At 35.9% G+C, this 17,339-nt stretch overlaps 1 protein-coding gene across 2 annotated transcripts in view; it reads left to right on the top strand.

Moving 5' to 3' along the window:
• Positions 1–342: 342 nt before the first annotated feature.
• NTNG1 (netrin G1) overlaps positions 343–17,339 on the top strand; it is a 261,252-nt gene continuing 244,255 nt past the window's right edge. For both annotated transcript variants that reach the window (XM_070939340.1, XM_070939339.1), the window contains exon 1: positions 343–588. In XM_070939340.1, coding sequence (XP_070795441.1) covers positions 343–588 — 246 coding nt within the window. The remainder of the gene's footprint in view (positions 589–17,339) is intronic.

Genomic DNA, 17,339 nt, shown 5'->3' with positions numbered 1-17,339 from the left:
GCCGGAAAAAAGGAGGATCGCTCGGGATTATTGACGGTACAGCTGAGGCCTGGCAACACTGCTAAATTATTACCTGGTTTTGGACATTATTTGCATAAGTGATTAAAAGTCCTGAAACTCCTGGGAATGTAGCAAGCATCCTTCACTTGGCTTTGAACGACATATAATATGCTTGGCTTCCACCAAAGTTTCCAAAATTAAAAACACAGTTATTGTAACTTTTCTCCTTTGGAACATATTTTGCAATAACGTTGCCTCTCTCCATGTATATTTATGTATAATAAAGACTGCACTTAGTTCCATATTGGTGATTGCTGTCAAGGCACGCAAACGGATATAGAGATGTATTTGTCAAGATTCCTGTCTCTCCATGCCCTATGGGTTACTGTGTCTTCGGTAATGCAACATTATCCTTCAGTTTGGGGACATTATGATGTGTGCAAGACCCAGATTTATATGGATGAAGACAAGATTTGGGATTATACAGCCTGTCAGCCTGAAGCCATAGATATGATGAAACACGTAAAAGTAAACCTGGAGCCACCTAATATAACATGTGGAAATCCACCAGAGACCTTCTGCGGAATGGTAAGGCAAAAAGTATAAATCTTATCTTTAAGCATAGAGCATAGATCTCTCAGAGAAACAGAATAATGTCTGTTTTATAATAAATGTCTGTTGTATAATAAAGAATAAACAGAATAAAGACCAACATCTTTAGTTTAGGACTGGCCAGCATTGTTTGTCATGGGACTGAAAAATGTCCAGCAGAGAGAAAGCATTAGAAGCTTTTAAAGCTGAAGGGTTAAGTAGTCCATTTAGGTTTACTTGAATGAAGGAAAGTGGTTCTTGAGTCAATGGTACTCTTTTACTGCTTTTTTTTTAGGTCTCAGAACCACAGACAGCCCTCAAATGACTGCATATATTCATAAGAACCCCCACAAAGCTTATTATTAAAATTTTAACTTTCCATTAGTCGGAAAGAAAAAGTATTAGTTGCCCCTGTAATAATCCTATGAAGTGTATATAATTAATCAACTTAATTTTACTTACATTTAACTTAAATCTGTTTAGTTTGTGTTGTGGCCTATATAATTTTTAAAGTTTTGAGTTGGTTCAAAAAGCATTGTTGTTAAATTGGATGATAAATTAGTTTTTGGTATTTTCAGCTTTTTAAAGATTAAGCCATGAATGATTTTTGGATTTCTGAACTGTGACAGGTAATATTTTATATTAAGACAATGGCTTCTGCAGGATTTACGTGGCTCTTAGGAAAATAATCCAGCAACCTGTAGCTATAACAGTTGGGTTTTTCAGAGCTGATTAAAATGTACCATTTTTTCCTTAAATATACAGTATTTGATTATGTGTTCCTGCTATTTTCTTTCTAACTGCAAAGTATGAAATGTGTTTCTCTGACATGAGCTGAATATTGCATACTGAATGGAGGATGGCTGTCTAATTCTGGTGATCCTTCTGAAAGAATAAATAGGGGGGAAAGTGACAGATTCAGTCAAAAAGCCTGTGCACTGTCCAGCGTTCATATCTTGTCAAACCGAGATTGACAACTCCAGCTGAAACCAGTCCTGGAGATTTCATTTCCTCATAAAAAGTATGCAGGTGGCATTTTGTACATGTATGCGTGCATTTTTGCATTTGTCTTTATATAATTTGTAGAAACTATTCAAAGGACAAGACTAAGACAATCTCTCCCACAGTCCCCATCTATCACTATTTAAAATGAATAGTGTTTAAAATTAGGTGGCCCTCTATAGAGAAGAACCATTTTCACACTCAAAACAACTCGTACTTGCACACAAAAACATACAAATTCACGCACATATTTCCATTCCCTCCTTCCAGCAGGATAAAACTTCAGGATGCTGATTTTGTGAGAAGAAGAATTTGCACTGGGAAGGAAAGAAAAGAGAAATCCATGAAGAAAAGAAGTGAAGGGCAGAAATAGCTAGACAGGGGAAAAAAACCTCATTTTGACGTTATAAAAAGGGTAAACATTCAGTGGCAGCAGGGGTGAGCCTCACATCTCCAAGTTACTAATTTTGGAACACAGTTTAGTAACTTAATATGTAGTCTTTTGTATCTCCTGCCCATTCATGTTCTTTCAACAAGTTTTCAGTTCTCAGTAGACATAAGAAGAACCCAACAGGATTTTTAGGCTTTTGGGGTATTTTCCTTTCTGGGTAGGAAGGGTAATCTAGTGATTTTAAATATTTAAAATAAAATAATAAAATAAGCCACTTTCATGTGAGATTTATGACTTGACATCTGCAAAATTATTCTTGCTACAGAGACTGGGCTCTCAAGATTCAGAAGCTAAGAGAATGAATGGAGATGTAATCCAGATGCGTTCCCTAATTTATGTGCAACCAGCAATTCAGATGGTCATTTAACATCTGTCATCTTGAAGCAGATAATAATTAATTTTATAAACTATTTACATAAGGACTATGTTTGTATGCTTTGTAAACAACTTCAATATTAAACCTCAAAATCTTAGGACAAAGGCAGAGGAAATGGACAGAATAGGGAATGGAATTTCATAGGCTAATGCTGTAATGATTGATTACTCATAACATGTTGTACATCAATTTTGACTCAACCGATACGCTGTCATATTCTGAGAGCAGAATAGCACACTTCAGTCAGAAGCCTCATTGAGATGAGTAAGATTTCCGCAAGAGCAATGCTAGACACGGCACTTAGTCATTTCATTTGGAATAGGCAGCAGAACAGCCTATTGGATTGTACTCATCTGTGACCCACCATATTTGAATTATGGTATAGACTTATGAAATGTGAAATAAGCTTTTCTGGAGAACTGTTGGAATTTGCATTTTTGTAGAAATACTAGTTCATAAGTAGAACATAATGCTGTGCAGATCTCTAGGTTAAAAAGCTATCAGCCAGTGTCAAATAATACTGATCTATATAAAATTATAGTCTGATTCGATATAAGGAAACTTTATCCAAACAATTTGATCTGGTAGAAAGGAATGAGATCTGTTTAATTTTGGACACCTGAACTTTTTAGGAATAGTTTCCTACCGATAATGAAAGACAAGCATGGAACTTTCACAATATTTTTTTAAAATAACATAAGGTATTCCAAATCACATAAATTAAACAATTTAGATATGATAGATTGCATTTTCTTTAAAATACACTTGGAATTCTTCTGATAGGTTGCACCCTTCGTTAGGGTCTTCGGTACCTGTGGCTTCAAAAAGCAGAACTGTATTACTCCCAAGTTGCACCTCAGCAGGAAGAATGGACTGGGGTCATTAATATAACATGTATTGAGACTGGCATCTCTTTGAGTCTTGAGTTGCCAATTAAAATTTTGAGTGCAGTGGCTCTAAAAATTGTGAAATGTGTGAATTGTAATCTACATTTATGATCTTGGTATATTTCGTTATGCCTGTGACAAAGAGGCTAGGGAATTCATTCAGCAAATATTGCCTGGAAAGGCAAGTACTATAGCAAGATTCCCTACTGTGTTGTCTAGTCAGCTATATTATTTAAAGAGATAAATTTTGTGCTTAAAATTCTCCTGAGTTTTGTATGTGTTTATAAACTAGGGTGATACATACAGGCAATTTCACTATATGAGATCATTCTTAGCCCATGGCTAGATATAACTAGTACTTCTATCTGCTTTTCAGGAAAACAGAAAAAATCCTAAATTCCTGCTGTTCAAGAGTGGGCTAGTTAGACATAACCTTCTACGTTAAAGCAAAGTATAAGGCAAATTCTGAAAGCACAAATATATTGATTCGATAAAGACTGGAATAAAACCAAATATGCTACTCAACCAAAGCTCTGCTAATTTAAGATCCTAATGGATCCTACTAATTCCAGATCTTCAAATAAAAAATATGTAGATGGGGGAACTCTTTTTTATATCTACTGTATATTGAATTTTGGTGTTTGCATATATGGACATTTTTGGTGTTTTCTTAGATACTTATCCGAAAGGAAAGGTACTGTAGAGAAGAGACTGGGAGGCTGGCAGAGATAAAAAATAAAGCGCTACTATCTGCAAGCTGCCAATGTTAACCTGTAATTCACAAAAAGCAGAAGACTGAAATAATGACATATAAAAAAGAAATGGTGCTGTTCAGGCTCCCACAAATCTTGGCTAACATAAAGTAGAGCAGCAAGGCAATTTACAATAGTTTCATTATCCCTTTTATACCTGTTCATATGGAGAACTTGAAGGCACTTGCAGATGGACATATATGTTTGTGTGACTCTAGGAACAGAAGTGCTGAGGATGGCAATCCTTCAAGTGCCACTGTGGATTTCACAGCCAATCAAAGCTAAATTAAGAAACAAAGGTTATTAAAAAGAAAGTAAAAGTCTTCCCGCATGTAATTTTGGCACCGTGTTATGAGTTGAACCTCCAATGTTTTCCTTAGAGATTTTCAGCATCATTAATACTGCGTGGCTTTCATTACCAGTACATTTGCATTTGCTGAGAAAAAAAAATACGAAGTAAAGGACTACCTGGTATCATGATGAAGTTTACTGAAATAATTAAACTATCAGATACCTTCCAACAGATTAGTTTAGAAGGCAAAATGAAAATGGGGTTTTATTTGGAAATGCCTTCATAATACATGCATGCCTTCTGCAGAACAACGAATAAATACAGGGCTGCTGTGGCAATATCAAGAACAAATCTACTTTGAGAGGCTGCTAGCTGGTAATTTTTCCCAAAGAGGAAAATAACCAATTCAGATGCAACGCCTCCCGTTTTCTTTACAAAAACTCTTCAAAGTGTAAGCTTTACCTTCTCCCATGCTAGAAAATGCTCCCAAAATAGACTTTTATGTTTCCATGAATGAAAGTCACACAACTTCGAAGTATTGTATCAGCATTATATTAATGGCTGACTTTTTTTTTTTTTTGAGGCTGTTTTCTGATGTTATTTATTTGTTGGGTTTATTTAACAAGTTTGTAGGGCTACCTATCTCAACTAAGCAAGAAAAGATGCATGGATAAAATAACACAATTTAAAAGCTAGAAGGAAACAGATTTTTTTAAAAAAACTGAGGTGCCTTGTAAAACTGTCACACAACACAGAAATGATATACATACTGGGCTGCCCTAGTGTGTTGGTTTGTTTTTTTTATATAGTCAAAAGTGATAGTAAAGTTTTAGTACCTTTTTAAAACTGGGCTTCGAGGATTATGAGCTGTGTGTGTTTTCTGCAATGTTGTAAGGTGAATGATGTATGAGTAAAACCAATTAAGCCATTTTCTTTTTAGGTTGAAAAACTGGAGTAATCACATTTATACGCCTGTGGCAATTGAAAAAGTTTGCCATCCCTTTCCAACGCTGCATGATTGACATTAATTTGGGGCCACATCAAAGCATATAGCATTTCCTCCATGTGACAAAAATCTGGTCACTTAGGATTTCCTAGCTTTACGTGTGTAATAGTTCTTTGCTTCATTCAGGCATGAATTAGCTACTGACTTTGATTGACATCTGCTGTAGTTAGAACTGAATGCCTATGCTTAGTATCAGCCATACATATATTTATTGGATTTATAGCCTGCTGCTTCTCCAGAATAAGCCAAACAATACGTCTATGAAGTCAGTTGAGCTGAAAGTTACTTGAGTAACTGAACAGAATAGAATAACAGAGTTGGAAGGGACCTTGGAGGTCTTCTAATCAATTCCCCCACTCTAGCAGGAGACCCTATACCATTTTAGACAAATGGTTGTCCAGTCCTTTCTTAAAAGCCCACAGTGTTGGAGCACCCACAGCTTCTGAAGGCAAGCTGTTCCACTAGTTGATTGTTCGTATTGTCAGGAAATTTCTCCTTACTTTTAGGTTGCTTCACTCTTTGTTCTGTTTTCATCCATTGCTTCTCGTTTCACGAGGGAGGGTGATTTAAATGTGTCTTAATACAACCCTCCGTGGCTGGAGATGTATATATGACAATGTTCGACTGCATGCATATGTAATATATACAGGCAGATGCATATGCAAATGGCCAGTGTTTTCTTTTTGGCAAGTGTACTATTGCCCTTTCTATGAAATAGGTAAACAGGTTTGTTCATCTTGTTATTTTAAATGCTTTTAACATTTAGGCTTCACTATCTTATCTACCAGCATTGCACTGTGAACTACCTTGAAATACATAGCAGGATGAAGAAGGCATGTAAATAATTTAAATTAAAACAAAAGAAAAAAGATACAGAATTATTGTAACACTTTATAGGGTAAGTGACTTCTTACAGGATGGTTTTGATTCCCCACAACAAATTACAGGAATTTAGAGAGAGAAAAACCCTGTGCTGTTCGCTAACCTAAGCTAAAGGAAAAATTGATTTTCTTAGTCTGAAGTCATAATTTTGCTGATCAATGTTTCCAAAACAGATTAATTCCCAGCAAAGTAGAACCTGCTCCTTCCCAAATAAAAGTTGTCCTACACTCGGTATACAGGAGTTCATTGTATTATCTGCCTTCAGATTACTACATTTCAGTAAAATTCTTTTTAACATTTAAATAGTTTTTCATGTGATGTGGGCCTCCATAAAGAATTTACTATGCTATGAGATGATGGAAAGGCAGAAATTGTACATACTGTGAACATTCTACTTATCATACCAAAGTGTCACATGTGATGTGCTTGGGTAGATGGATAGGCATATGACACCTCTCTATGCAAGTGTCAGTGATGTCCCACTGGGCTTATGAGTTGAGATATGGCAAGCTTCAGTGTTGCACTACTTTTTTTTTTTTTTGCTTCTGTATTATGGAGGATAAGTAAATAAGAGACATGAATTTGTCCAATGAATGTACCAATGAGATCATTCTTTCTCATTCTAATTCTTTCATTGTTAATTTTGTGCTCTTTTGGTATACACAGAATACAGGATATGTTTGTTAATATGTTTGTTAATAATACTCTATTCAGATTGGGGCTTTTATCTGTTGTTTGAAGTGACATTTTAAAAATCATCAAAAGGACACTTGGGGGAGGAATTTGTGAACAAAAGTCAATAAAGAAATGAAATTATCTCTTACATATGAAAATTAAAGTTGTGCAATCCAGAAAAAAACTAGATTCAGCCAGTTTTTATTAATGTACTTAAAAAGCCCCTCTGTAAACTATTAAGATTATGTTCTCATGAATTTGGTGCTACACACACACACACACACACACAGAGAGAGAGAGAGAGAGAGAGAGAGGAGAGAAACAAATTGGGACTCTCTTTTTAAAGAAAAATAATTAATCTTGTAATTAAAGAGACATTTCTTCCCAGATGATCTAAGAAAGCAAAATTTTACAAAGAAGTATGCTTCTGGGTTTAAACAATGTTTTGCTGAGTCAAATCTTAGGGCAAATCTTATTTTAAGTAAAAGATCTGCTAAAGAAATCTGACACACTGAATAGTCCATCCTCTCAGCCATTCATGGATGTTTTCCCCGGGAACTAACACCAGTTCTTTGACCCGTGTTGAGTCACATATTACAATTTAATTTGGCTTCTTGGAATCTGCTTCTATTTTGGTGATCTGTTATATAAACTAGCACTGGCTATTTTTGACTATCTGATCAACCACATCACAGTAAAATAATGACAGGCATTCGGCTCATTTGTTTTTTGTGCTTCAGACACTCCATCAAGGAAGAATATCATTGTATGGTCTTTCTTGACAAATTTACTTTTTAGAACTAAATTTTTAGAACTAAATATTTCAGTCATGAATAGAAATCAACATCTGTGTGGTTTTGGTACATCCTTGCTACAAATTCATGGAAACATGAGATTTTGTCATTTAGTTTGTGGTGGACTTGGATTAGATGATGGAGGTGCTCCTAAGAGTCTAATAATTTCAATTCTATGGCTTTGGATGTTTCTAGGAATGGCTGCTTCTAATTGTAATTCTACGGAATTTGAGATTCTTAAAGAAAGTCTTGCTAAGGGTTTCTTCATACTCATTTATTTATCAAACGTATGTGATCACATCATTCATCCAGATAAGAACCAATGTGTATAAGGGAGTCTACTTATGTGGTTGTGTAGCTTTTCAATGGTCCAAGGATGAGGTAAAAATGTATTGCTTCCATGTTATATGAACCATTGATTCATATTTCACTATACTGCTTAAAATAAAGCTGAGATTCTACAAGATAGAGAATATTTCTTTCTGTAAAGAAATCAGCTGAGTGATAAAAGGGTTCAGCTATGGAAATATAATTTTCCAATCTTTACTCAATATTTTATTTTGAAAATTGGCAATAATCTGGGATACTTTATTTAATGGAAGGAGGCAAAAGAAGAAGAAGCAGCTTAGGATATAAAAATGTTAGTCTCTTAAGAGCAAAAGGTTCAGCAATATCCAGAGGCTGAATATCCATAAACACATCATTTCTTAAGGTTATATTTTTAGTCCAATTTTTTTTTGCCTCTAGAATTTAATAAATCCACATGGGAACTGTCACTTGGCAGTGGCATTGTCTTGATATTTAAATCCTGACATGTGAATGTAATTATAAAGAGTAGCCTTTGAATGAATTTTAATAACATGTATGCCCTATGAAGAGAGTACTTTTTTATGCCTTTTCAGAGATTTATTAATCTCTTCCTTTTACTTATGGGCTCAGTTATTTTAAAGCTTTAGAGATCAGTCTGAAACCCAAATCTGTACATAGATAATTTAAGTCCTAACTATGGATTTCAGTATTGCAAAAGATAAGAAATAAAAACCACAGGGGAAAAAAAAGATAGATCAATTAAATCTCAGTAAAATTTCTGAAGGCTACATCTGAAATCCAATTATAGAAGTTTCCATGTGTATCACCCGAAAAGGTAAGATCATATATGCAGAAAAGATTAGATACTAATTTAAATCCTGTTTCTAATAGTTGAAAATATATGTAATGCAAAGCTGAAATTGTGCAATTATTATTGCACCCTAAGATTGATTTTGATCTTGTACATGTTTCATTACCTTCCTTGATAATAAACAGAGAACTAATAAGAAGTGGGGCTTGTAGGTTCTTTAAAAAGCCAGCAAAAGTAACTTAATATAATTATGATGTTACCAAAGAAGGTAACAAATATCTATAAAGTGAAGACCAAGTTTAGAGAACATCAAGAACACAAACATTAGCCCTGCTTAGATGAGATCTATTAAAATTAAATGGTTTGAAAGTTTGTTTTGTAGAGGGGGTTCTGCCCTAAACTTTAAGTCTAAAGATAATTTAGTTTATGAATTATACACATGTATCTCTCCTGGTATTGAAAGCACCCTCATTTTGGTAATGGGATAATACATAATTATCCTGATAAGTAGCCTTCCGACATCCTAGTAGCACTTTCTGTAGCATCAACAGACATGTGGCATTTACATTAGGACTCCCAAGTCAAATTCCTAATGTTTCCGCTTATAATCTCGCTGCAGCTCCTCAAAATGCCTGTGTTTTTCCCCCCTATTTTTTATCCATTTTTAGTTAACCCTGATTTAAGAAGAAAAAAAAAAAGTGCTGCAGATTTTAATTACACATTTGTTCCTTTATGCCAGGAGGCAGAAGGAAAGCCTTTTATAACTAGGTAGTTAAAAAGCCATTAAAAAGGACTTTATGATGAGAAAAGCATTTTTGTGCAAGCATTTCCATAGTGCCTTCTAACATTTATATCTGTAATACTGTTGAAAGCCATCCTTTGAATTAATCAGTTTGATTCTTTTGATTCTTATCTCATCAGGAATCATTCATTTCACTGAATGTTAGGAATCATGCTGCTTATAGTTCATATTTACAGAAGACTGAAGTGACATGGAGCAGAGGGGAAGGGAGGAAGGAAGGAAGGGAGGGAGGGAAGGAGGGAGGGAGGAAGGAAGGAAGGTGTTGAAGATAATTATCTAAATGTGTCAATATAATTTTTAAACATTCAGGCACTGTTGGAAATATAAAATAGACATAAAATTATGGATAGGAAGGAAGATTGATATGTATCATACATGGACCCATAAAAGAAAAAAACAACTTGCCATTATTGTTACAGGCTGCAAACAATGGGGTTGGAAATTTGTCCTCTTTATTTTGATCAATATTTCAAGAATAGGTCTTGTTTGTATTGGAATAGGGTATTCCCCCTGAAAATCCCAGGGGTTTAGGGCTGACTGAAGACTTGGGTGAAAAAAAAATCTCAGGAAAAAAGTAGTAGCAAACCATTTTGGTTGCTGGATAAGAGCCTTATCTATTTCAGTATTCCTGCATGCTGAACAATGTCTCATCTGCACATTTCTGCGCAAACAAATCATGCTACTCCAAATCAATTTTGCACCTTAGATACAATAACTGCAGTAAGCATAATGCACATACTGTCGTCAAACCTACAGACTCTCCTAAGAAATAAAATGCTAATATCAGTTGTATGCATAGCTTTTAAGAATGACAGAAATAATTCATCATCACTATAACTTGAGAGCCTGTGTGTATATCCTCGCCTTAATAGAATTTAGGCTACAACCTTACACCTGTTTATCTGAGGACAATATCTATCAAATTTAATTCTAACTAAGATGCTATAGTATAATATCAATAGAAGGCAATTAAGAAAGAGAGGCAGTTTGTTGCAGTTGTTAAGGCATTAGACTAGAAACTGGGAGTCTCTGAGTTTTAATCCCGCAGCCAGCTCGGTGACCTTGGGCCAGTCATTCCCGCTCAACTCTCCAAAAACCTTGATGAGAAAACTGCCGGGACTAATCCAGGCAGTTGCCAGGAGTAAAAAAAATATTGAATTAAAGGAATATAAATAGATAGATAGATAGATAGATAGATAGATAGATAGATAGATAGATAGATAGATAGATACTGTAGATAGATAGACAGACAGACAGACAGACAAGACAAGACAAGACAGATAGACAGGATGTGTAATGGAACTGGAATCTGTCAGGATTTTTCATTCCAACTATTCTCTGTTGATCATGCTTTTTGATAGAAAATTCCCATAATTTGAAATACTATCTCTTAAGAGAAACAAGACAAGAGTCACTAGATGGCATAGCACTTTTAGGATTTAATATTTGATTATTGAAAAGGGATATCAATGGGTCTAGTGTTGCAAATACTTTTGATATCATCAATAGATTTTCACATTGTTATTCCATTCCATTCCATTTTTATTTTGCTCTTCCTTTAAAAAATATTATAGATCTTTTATTCTCAGCAGTCTTGTGAAATATGGCTGAGTGTATTTGACTAATGGGAAAGAAAGGTTCCTCTGTAATCTCACGTTTTTGGGTCATAGACAGGCAACCTGATGCTCTCCAGATATTTTTAATTCCAATTCATGCAACCCTTTGGCAGCTATTATGATAGCTGGAGCTGGTCATGTTTGGCCAATTTGCCTATTCCTGTTCTAATTAGTTGTCACTAACGAGCAGTGATGCCTACAATTGTAGCAGACTGCCAGGTGGAAACATTTTTCCATGGTTTTTGCCTTGCACTGGGGGTAATTTATCTTCACATCTGCCTTTGCTACCAACATATAGCAATATATGTTGATAGCAACATATATTTCAAAGAAAGACACTTTATTACATTATCTATAAAGTTCCTTTCTTAGAATATGTTAAAATTGAACCTGGTTTTCCCCAGTTCTGGTGTCTCGCCTTGGGGATTTGGCTATAATTTCCACAGTCATAATTTTTTTTGTATTTTCAGTGCCACAAAACTAGGAGTTGTAATATTATATATTAAGGTAGATGCACCAGGCTGAAGAAGACTTTTCTATTCATTACAACAGTGTATCTAGCAGTCAGTATATATATTTTTATTATTCAGTATATTTTACTGATGCTTTTGCTAGATGTACAATTATGAAGCATTTATCATCATTACAAGTAGTGTAACTCTAATAAAAATGCAGAATGTGACATCTAAAGCTTAGGATGTAACACCCAAAGCTTCCCTCTATTTGATAGTAAAGAAGAGAACAGAGACAGGAGATGCTGATGAAGGACATAAAAAATGCATTGAGCAAAAACATATAAAATGTTATTGCAGTGAGTACTGTACTTCCACCTTCTTAAATCAGGAAAAATATTACATTTCTTTTTTCTGATTTAAGCTTACCAAATTTAAACTGCCAGCTATACTGTAAAAAAGAAATGAGTTTGGAGACTCTTTCTTTTCAGCCATGATTTCTTTGTCAGCTTGGGATAAAAGAGTTTTTTCCCAGAGCTGCAAAGAGGACATCTGATAAAATCTCTTTAAGCCTGTTCTGTATTCTGTTACCTAGATAAACCTTTTCTTGTAAGTTTCTTTAGCCTACATACTGATCTGTCTCCAGCAATTTCTGGAAACTTGTACACAGAATAAAATTAATGTAGCTCAGAGATTGTATCAAAACCAATAAAAAGCTATTACAGGTAATCCTCAATTTACAATCATTCGTTTAGTGTCAAGTTACAACAGCAATGAAAAAAGTGACTTATGACCATTTTTTCACACTTACAACCATTGCAGCATCTCCATGGTCACAGGGTCAAAATCCGGATGCTTGGCAACTGGTTCATATTTATGACGATTGTGCCAGGGTCATATGATCACCTTTTGTGACCTTCTGACAAACAAAGTCAATGGGGAATCCAAATTCACTTAAACTGTGGCAAGAAAGGCCACAAACTCATTTAAGAACTGTCTTCTTAACGACAAAAATCAATTGTGGTTCCAAGTTGAAGACTACCTGTATACGTTTTGGGGCAGCTATATGTTGGTGGAGGTGATATGATACTCTCAGCTGACTTTTTTTTTTTTCATCAGATATGGAGATACTGATGTATTCTCTGGTGAAAAATAATATATTTAAGTCATTTCTTACTGCATATTATAGGATTGAAAAGAAGGTAAACTTTTGGCTCTGGTAGCATTATTAACAAAGAATGCCAGAAGTCAGGGGACCAGGAGTAAGCAGCATTAAACACAGTGCATTGTCCTGCTGTTGAATTTATCTATTAGACAGTTTGTGATTTCAGATATGATATGAGCTTCTGAACTGGAATTCAAAAGCTGGCTTGAAATTTAAGTCTTCCTGCTGTTCCCAGACTTCTGTTTATTGCTTAAAAAAACTAGTGTGACCCAATATAATGTTAAATAGTTCTAACAAGAGACACCTGTTGGAATTCACAGTTGCCGCCTCCACTACTCCTAAATATCATTCCAGTTCAGAATTGAAAGATATCCAAATTAAAGGCTTATCAGAATCTGAAAGAAAGTACTATTTCGCAGGATGGTGCTTGAACCTTTGATCGCTTGAGGCTCAACCATCCCACCCTCATGTTTTGCTGGTAAATTAAAAAAAAGAAAAAAGATAGTCCCATAGCTTTTCATTATAAGGTTGGAGGAATTTCCCCCAGTGTGTTGAACTACAATTCCCAGAATTCCTAGCCATCACGTAATGTCGATTTCTAAATGTATTTTCTCTTGAAGGACACAGAATTGTTGGATGAGTGTCAACCTGATGAATAGCTTTCCTAGTGATGGGGATAAGGTCAGCCTGGACCACAATTTGCAAACTTTGGAGTTTTCAAGCAACCTTACCTCTGCTATAAGAGAATGTTGTGGCACTGTGGAAGTGACAGACTCATAAAGATGTTACCATGTTTCCCGAAAATAAGAGCCTGTCTTATATTTTTTTGAACCCTGAAATAAGCACTTGGCCTTATTGCCATGCACTCAAAAGCCCGGTTGGGCTTATTATCAAGGGATGTCTTATTTTGGGGGAAACAGGGTAGATATGCATACTGTTAAAGACAGACAGGAACTCTTGGGGATGTTTTCTGCCACCCTCCATATCTCATATTTGGAACACTATCACTAACTGTTGACAGGGAGGAAAGAGAGGGAAAAAGAAAGGAAAGAGCTTCTTAACCACTTTATTAACCAGAAGATAGGGAAACAGCCAGCTTTTCATTTTAATAAGATGTCAGCTATCACCCTTGCTGTCCTAGGCATCTTAGTGCACCTGGCTGATTTGAGATTTGGAGCTTTGTCATTGCTCTGCAATGCATTTCTCTAATTTCTTTTGACACACGGTATTTAAATCCCCGAAGTATAAGAGGAGGTAGGAGAGATTCCTTCAGACTGCCTTGCTGTGAGTTGTGCTCATTTGCATTATTCATTAAGGGAGAGCATTGATTTGCATCTCATTATGGCTGTCGCCCGTTTTGAGGCAGAGACAGTTCTTGAGATTACTACATTTTTACGATATTAATATTGCTCATTAAGGATTAAGGTATTGCCTTCGCCCAGGTTTTGTCCTATATCACACAAGCTTCCTAGGGATGACATTCTTTATGTGAAGTGCAGTTCTCTACTGTTATATGCAGGCTATTTTTTTTTTTATTACTTGGGTTCGTAGATATTGCATGAGGGTGATGGAAATATCACTCTGCTAGTTTGTGCCTCCAATTAAATGGTAATTGCTGGTTGCTTGCTATTTTTATAAGGCAATACTTCAGATGCACATATCTCTCTAGTGGCAGTGTTTGCACACTGTTTAATAACAGCTTGAACACTTTCCGCTGCTTAAGGTTGTCTGGAACAAATGCCTGTTAAAGATTGCATGTATTCAGTTCAATAGGACAGCTATTTGCTAAGTTTGAGGATATAGATAAGAATTCATTCTCTCCTCCCTAACTCTTGTTAATGAACATATATTGTGCACCGCATTCACTCCCAGCTATTCATTCAGAAAACAAAGAGGGGTAGGTGGGTGTCAGAATTACATGCGCCATGCTCATTTTGTTTTTATTGCAAGTGGCTTTATTGAACTGTGCCATGTTAGTTTATTTAAAGAAGCAAAATAACAGCTTTTGGCTTGTCTGTAGGTGTGTGGGTTCTTCAAAAAAATAATAATAATAATAATAAAAGGAGTCAGGACAAAATATTCAAGCTGTACAGGAAAGTCTATATTTAAATGCCACCTCCCACAACCTGCTAACAATCCATTTCTCTCGTTTTGCTTCCCTAGTTGTACTTCAGCCGTGTGTGTGTGTGTGTGTGTGTGTGAGACAGAGGGGGGAGGGGGGAGGGAGAGAGGGAAAGAATGATGACAATGCTGAGTACTTAAAATGTCCAATTTGAAAACAAGATAATTTTTCACTCTTACAGGACTCCCTTCAAACAGAGCAAAGCAGTGGGAACTCCATTGGCAGTTCTTAGTTCTCCGGAACATATAAACAGGAATGGTGGTCCTGGAAATACCAGGATCCCAAATGTTTTAGAACTTTGAATGCAGTTTCAGCTCAGACATTTTATTCCCATGTCAAGACCTGTAAAACTGCTGTTACAGCCTAGCCATCGTATTTCACACCAGCTGCAGTGACCAAGCCATCTTCAAGGACAGTCCTATGTAGATTTTCCCAGAGTGACTGCACGGTTAAATATTTATGTAAATCTCTGTACAGTATCTGCTATTTGCAGAAAGACCTTTCAAAATACATAGGAATCATTTGAGATTGGTGTGTGTGTGTTTCCCACACTTAAGTGAAACAGTTTAATCTTTATTATTACTGTTAATCCAGTCATATCCTGCCTGGGCTATCCATCAGCAACATTTTTCAATCTTTATTTCTCATTCCCAGATTGGGAGATCATGAATTCTAAAGCCTCAAATCTGAACCATTTATCCTTTTTCTGGCACGTTTGAGTCCTGTCCTTTCTGCTAGAGATGTGCACAGATGGAGTAGGAGGTGAGGTTGCCAAAGATCTCCTTTTAGAACTAGCACTACTTCTCACGAAAACCCTGTCATTTCAAGGCTCGGTGGATACTGAACTGTGTGTTAGTGTATCCTGATGCAGGCGTTGCAATGACACACAGGAAATGTGTGTATATTGTAATTGAAGAAATGAAAGTCTCTGTGTAACTTCAGTTCTCATAAAGGTTTTGTGCAGAGAAAATAAGCAATTGTATTCACATGTATCTGGCCACAACACCAAAAAATGGAAAAAGCCAGTTCTTGAGAAATAGACATATATACCTAACAACTTGGGTGAAAATCTAGAACAGTTTATTAAGTTATTGGTCTGTGGACACTGAGAAAATAAGATCAAATGCATTGATTACAGGTCACATACAAATCTCTTCCCTTTCTCTGAAGTTTTTGGAAGAAAACATATCATTGCTTTATGAGATCTGAATGCCAGAGCAAGATTAAGATGTATTGTGTGGCTGTAGGATTCCTGATAATCCCAGAACTATCCTCTGATAGTTAATGGGCCAGGAATCTTTCGAAGAGTTTAACAAAACCCCATAATGTTCCTAATTATTACAGTACATTTTTATTTGGATACCGGATACCAGAATTTTGTGGATAGTTTCCACCCATATCATTCCACCTGCTGAGTGGTGGTTAAAAGTCCTTCGTATACCAAAGAAGGCCCATCGTTCTAGAAAAGTCTGACATGAATTTTAACTTAAAGTCCTTCCTGGCTTGACCCACTTGAGTTAACATCCTGTGGTTAAGTATTGCTTTTGGCATATTTTTCACACTGTGGGTCAGGTCACATTCCTCTTTGAGATCTTCACAGCTGTAGAAAACCTAAGGATAAAAAGAGAATTGTCTCTTTTGGACAGATGTGGCCTGATGTATCTAGGACAGCTGGCGATAGCCTCACAAGTACATCAGTAAAAACTAAATTATGAAAGATACCCTAAAAATAGTAGTTGGTTTTTCAATGTTGTTATCACTGCCAAAGTCCACTCAAGTTAATGAAAGTGGGAGAAAACAGCTCTTGAATTATGACCACAATCGAGCCCAAAATTTCTGTTGCTAAGCAAGGCAGTTAAGTGAATGTTGCTCCATTTTAGGACTTTCCTTGCCACAGTTGCTAAATGAATCCCTGCAGAGGTTAAGTTAGTAACATGGTTGTGAAGTGAACCTGGCTTCCCCATTTTTGTTAGAAGGTCATAAAAGGGGATCACGTGACCCCAAAACACTGCAACCATCCTAAATATGAGTCTGTTGCCAAGCATCTGAATTTTGATTGGATGACCATGGGGATACCACAAAGGTCGTAAGTGTGAAAAATAGTCATAAGTCACATTTTTCAGTGTCATTGTAACTTTGAAAGGTGACTAAATGAACTTTTACATGTCAAGGACTACCTGTACATAGAAATGTTGCTTTTCTAGACCACTTTTGGAGTGGACTATGTACAAAATCTGGTTTTCTAAGTGACTTTCGTTGCTTGAATCTTTATCCTCTGCCTTTGTTATTATGGTGGGAGTGCTAAACTCTACAGGTTTCAAGAGACCCTTGCTTCGGAGACTGACACTGTAGTA

This window comes from Pituophis catenifer, unplaced genomic scaffold (genome assembly GCF_029215685.1).
Source record: "Pituophis catenifer annectens isolate HBS135680 unplaced genomic scaffold, rPitCat1.0.hap2 SCAF_3, whole genome shotgun sequence".
NCBI classification, from domain to species: domain Eukaryota; kingdom Metazoa; phylum Chordata; class Lepidosauria; order Squamata; family Colubridae; genus Pituophis; species Pituophis catenifer.
This window is presented reverse-complemented; position numbering and strand designations above follow the sequence as displayed.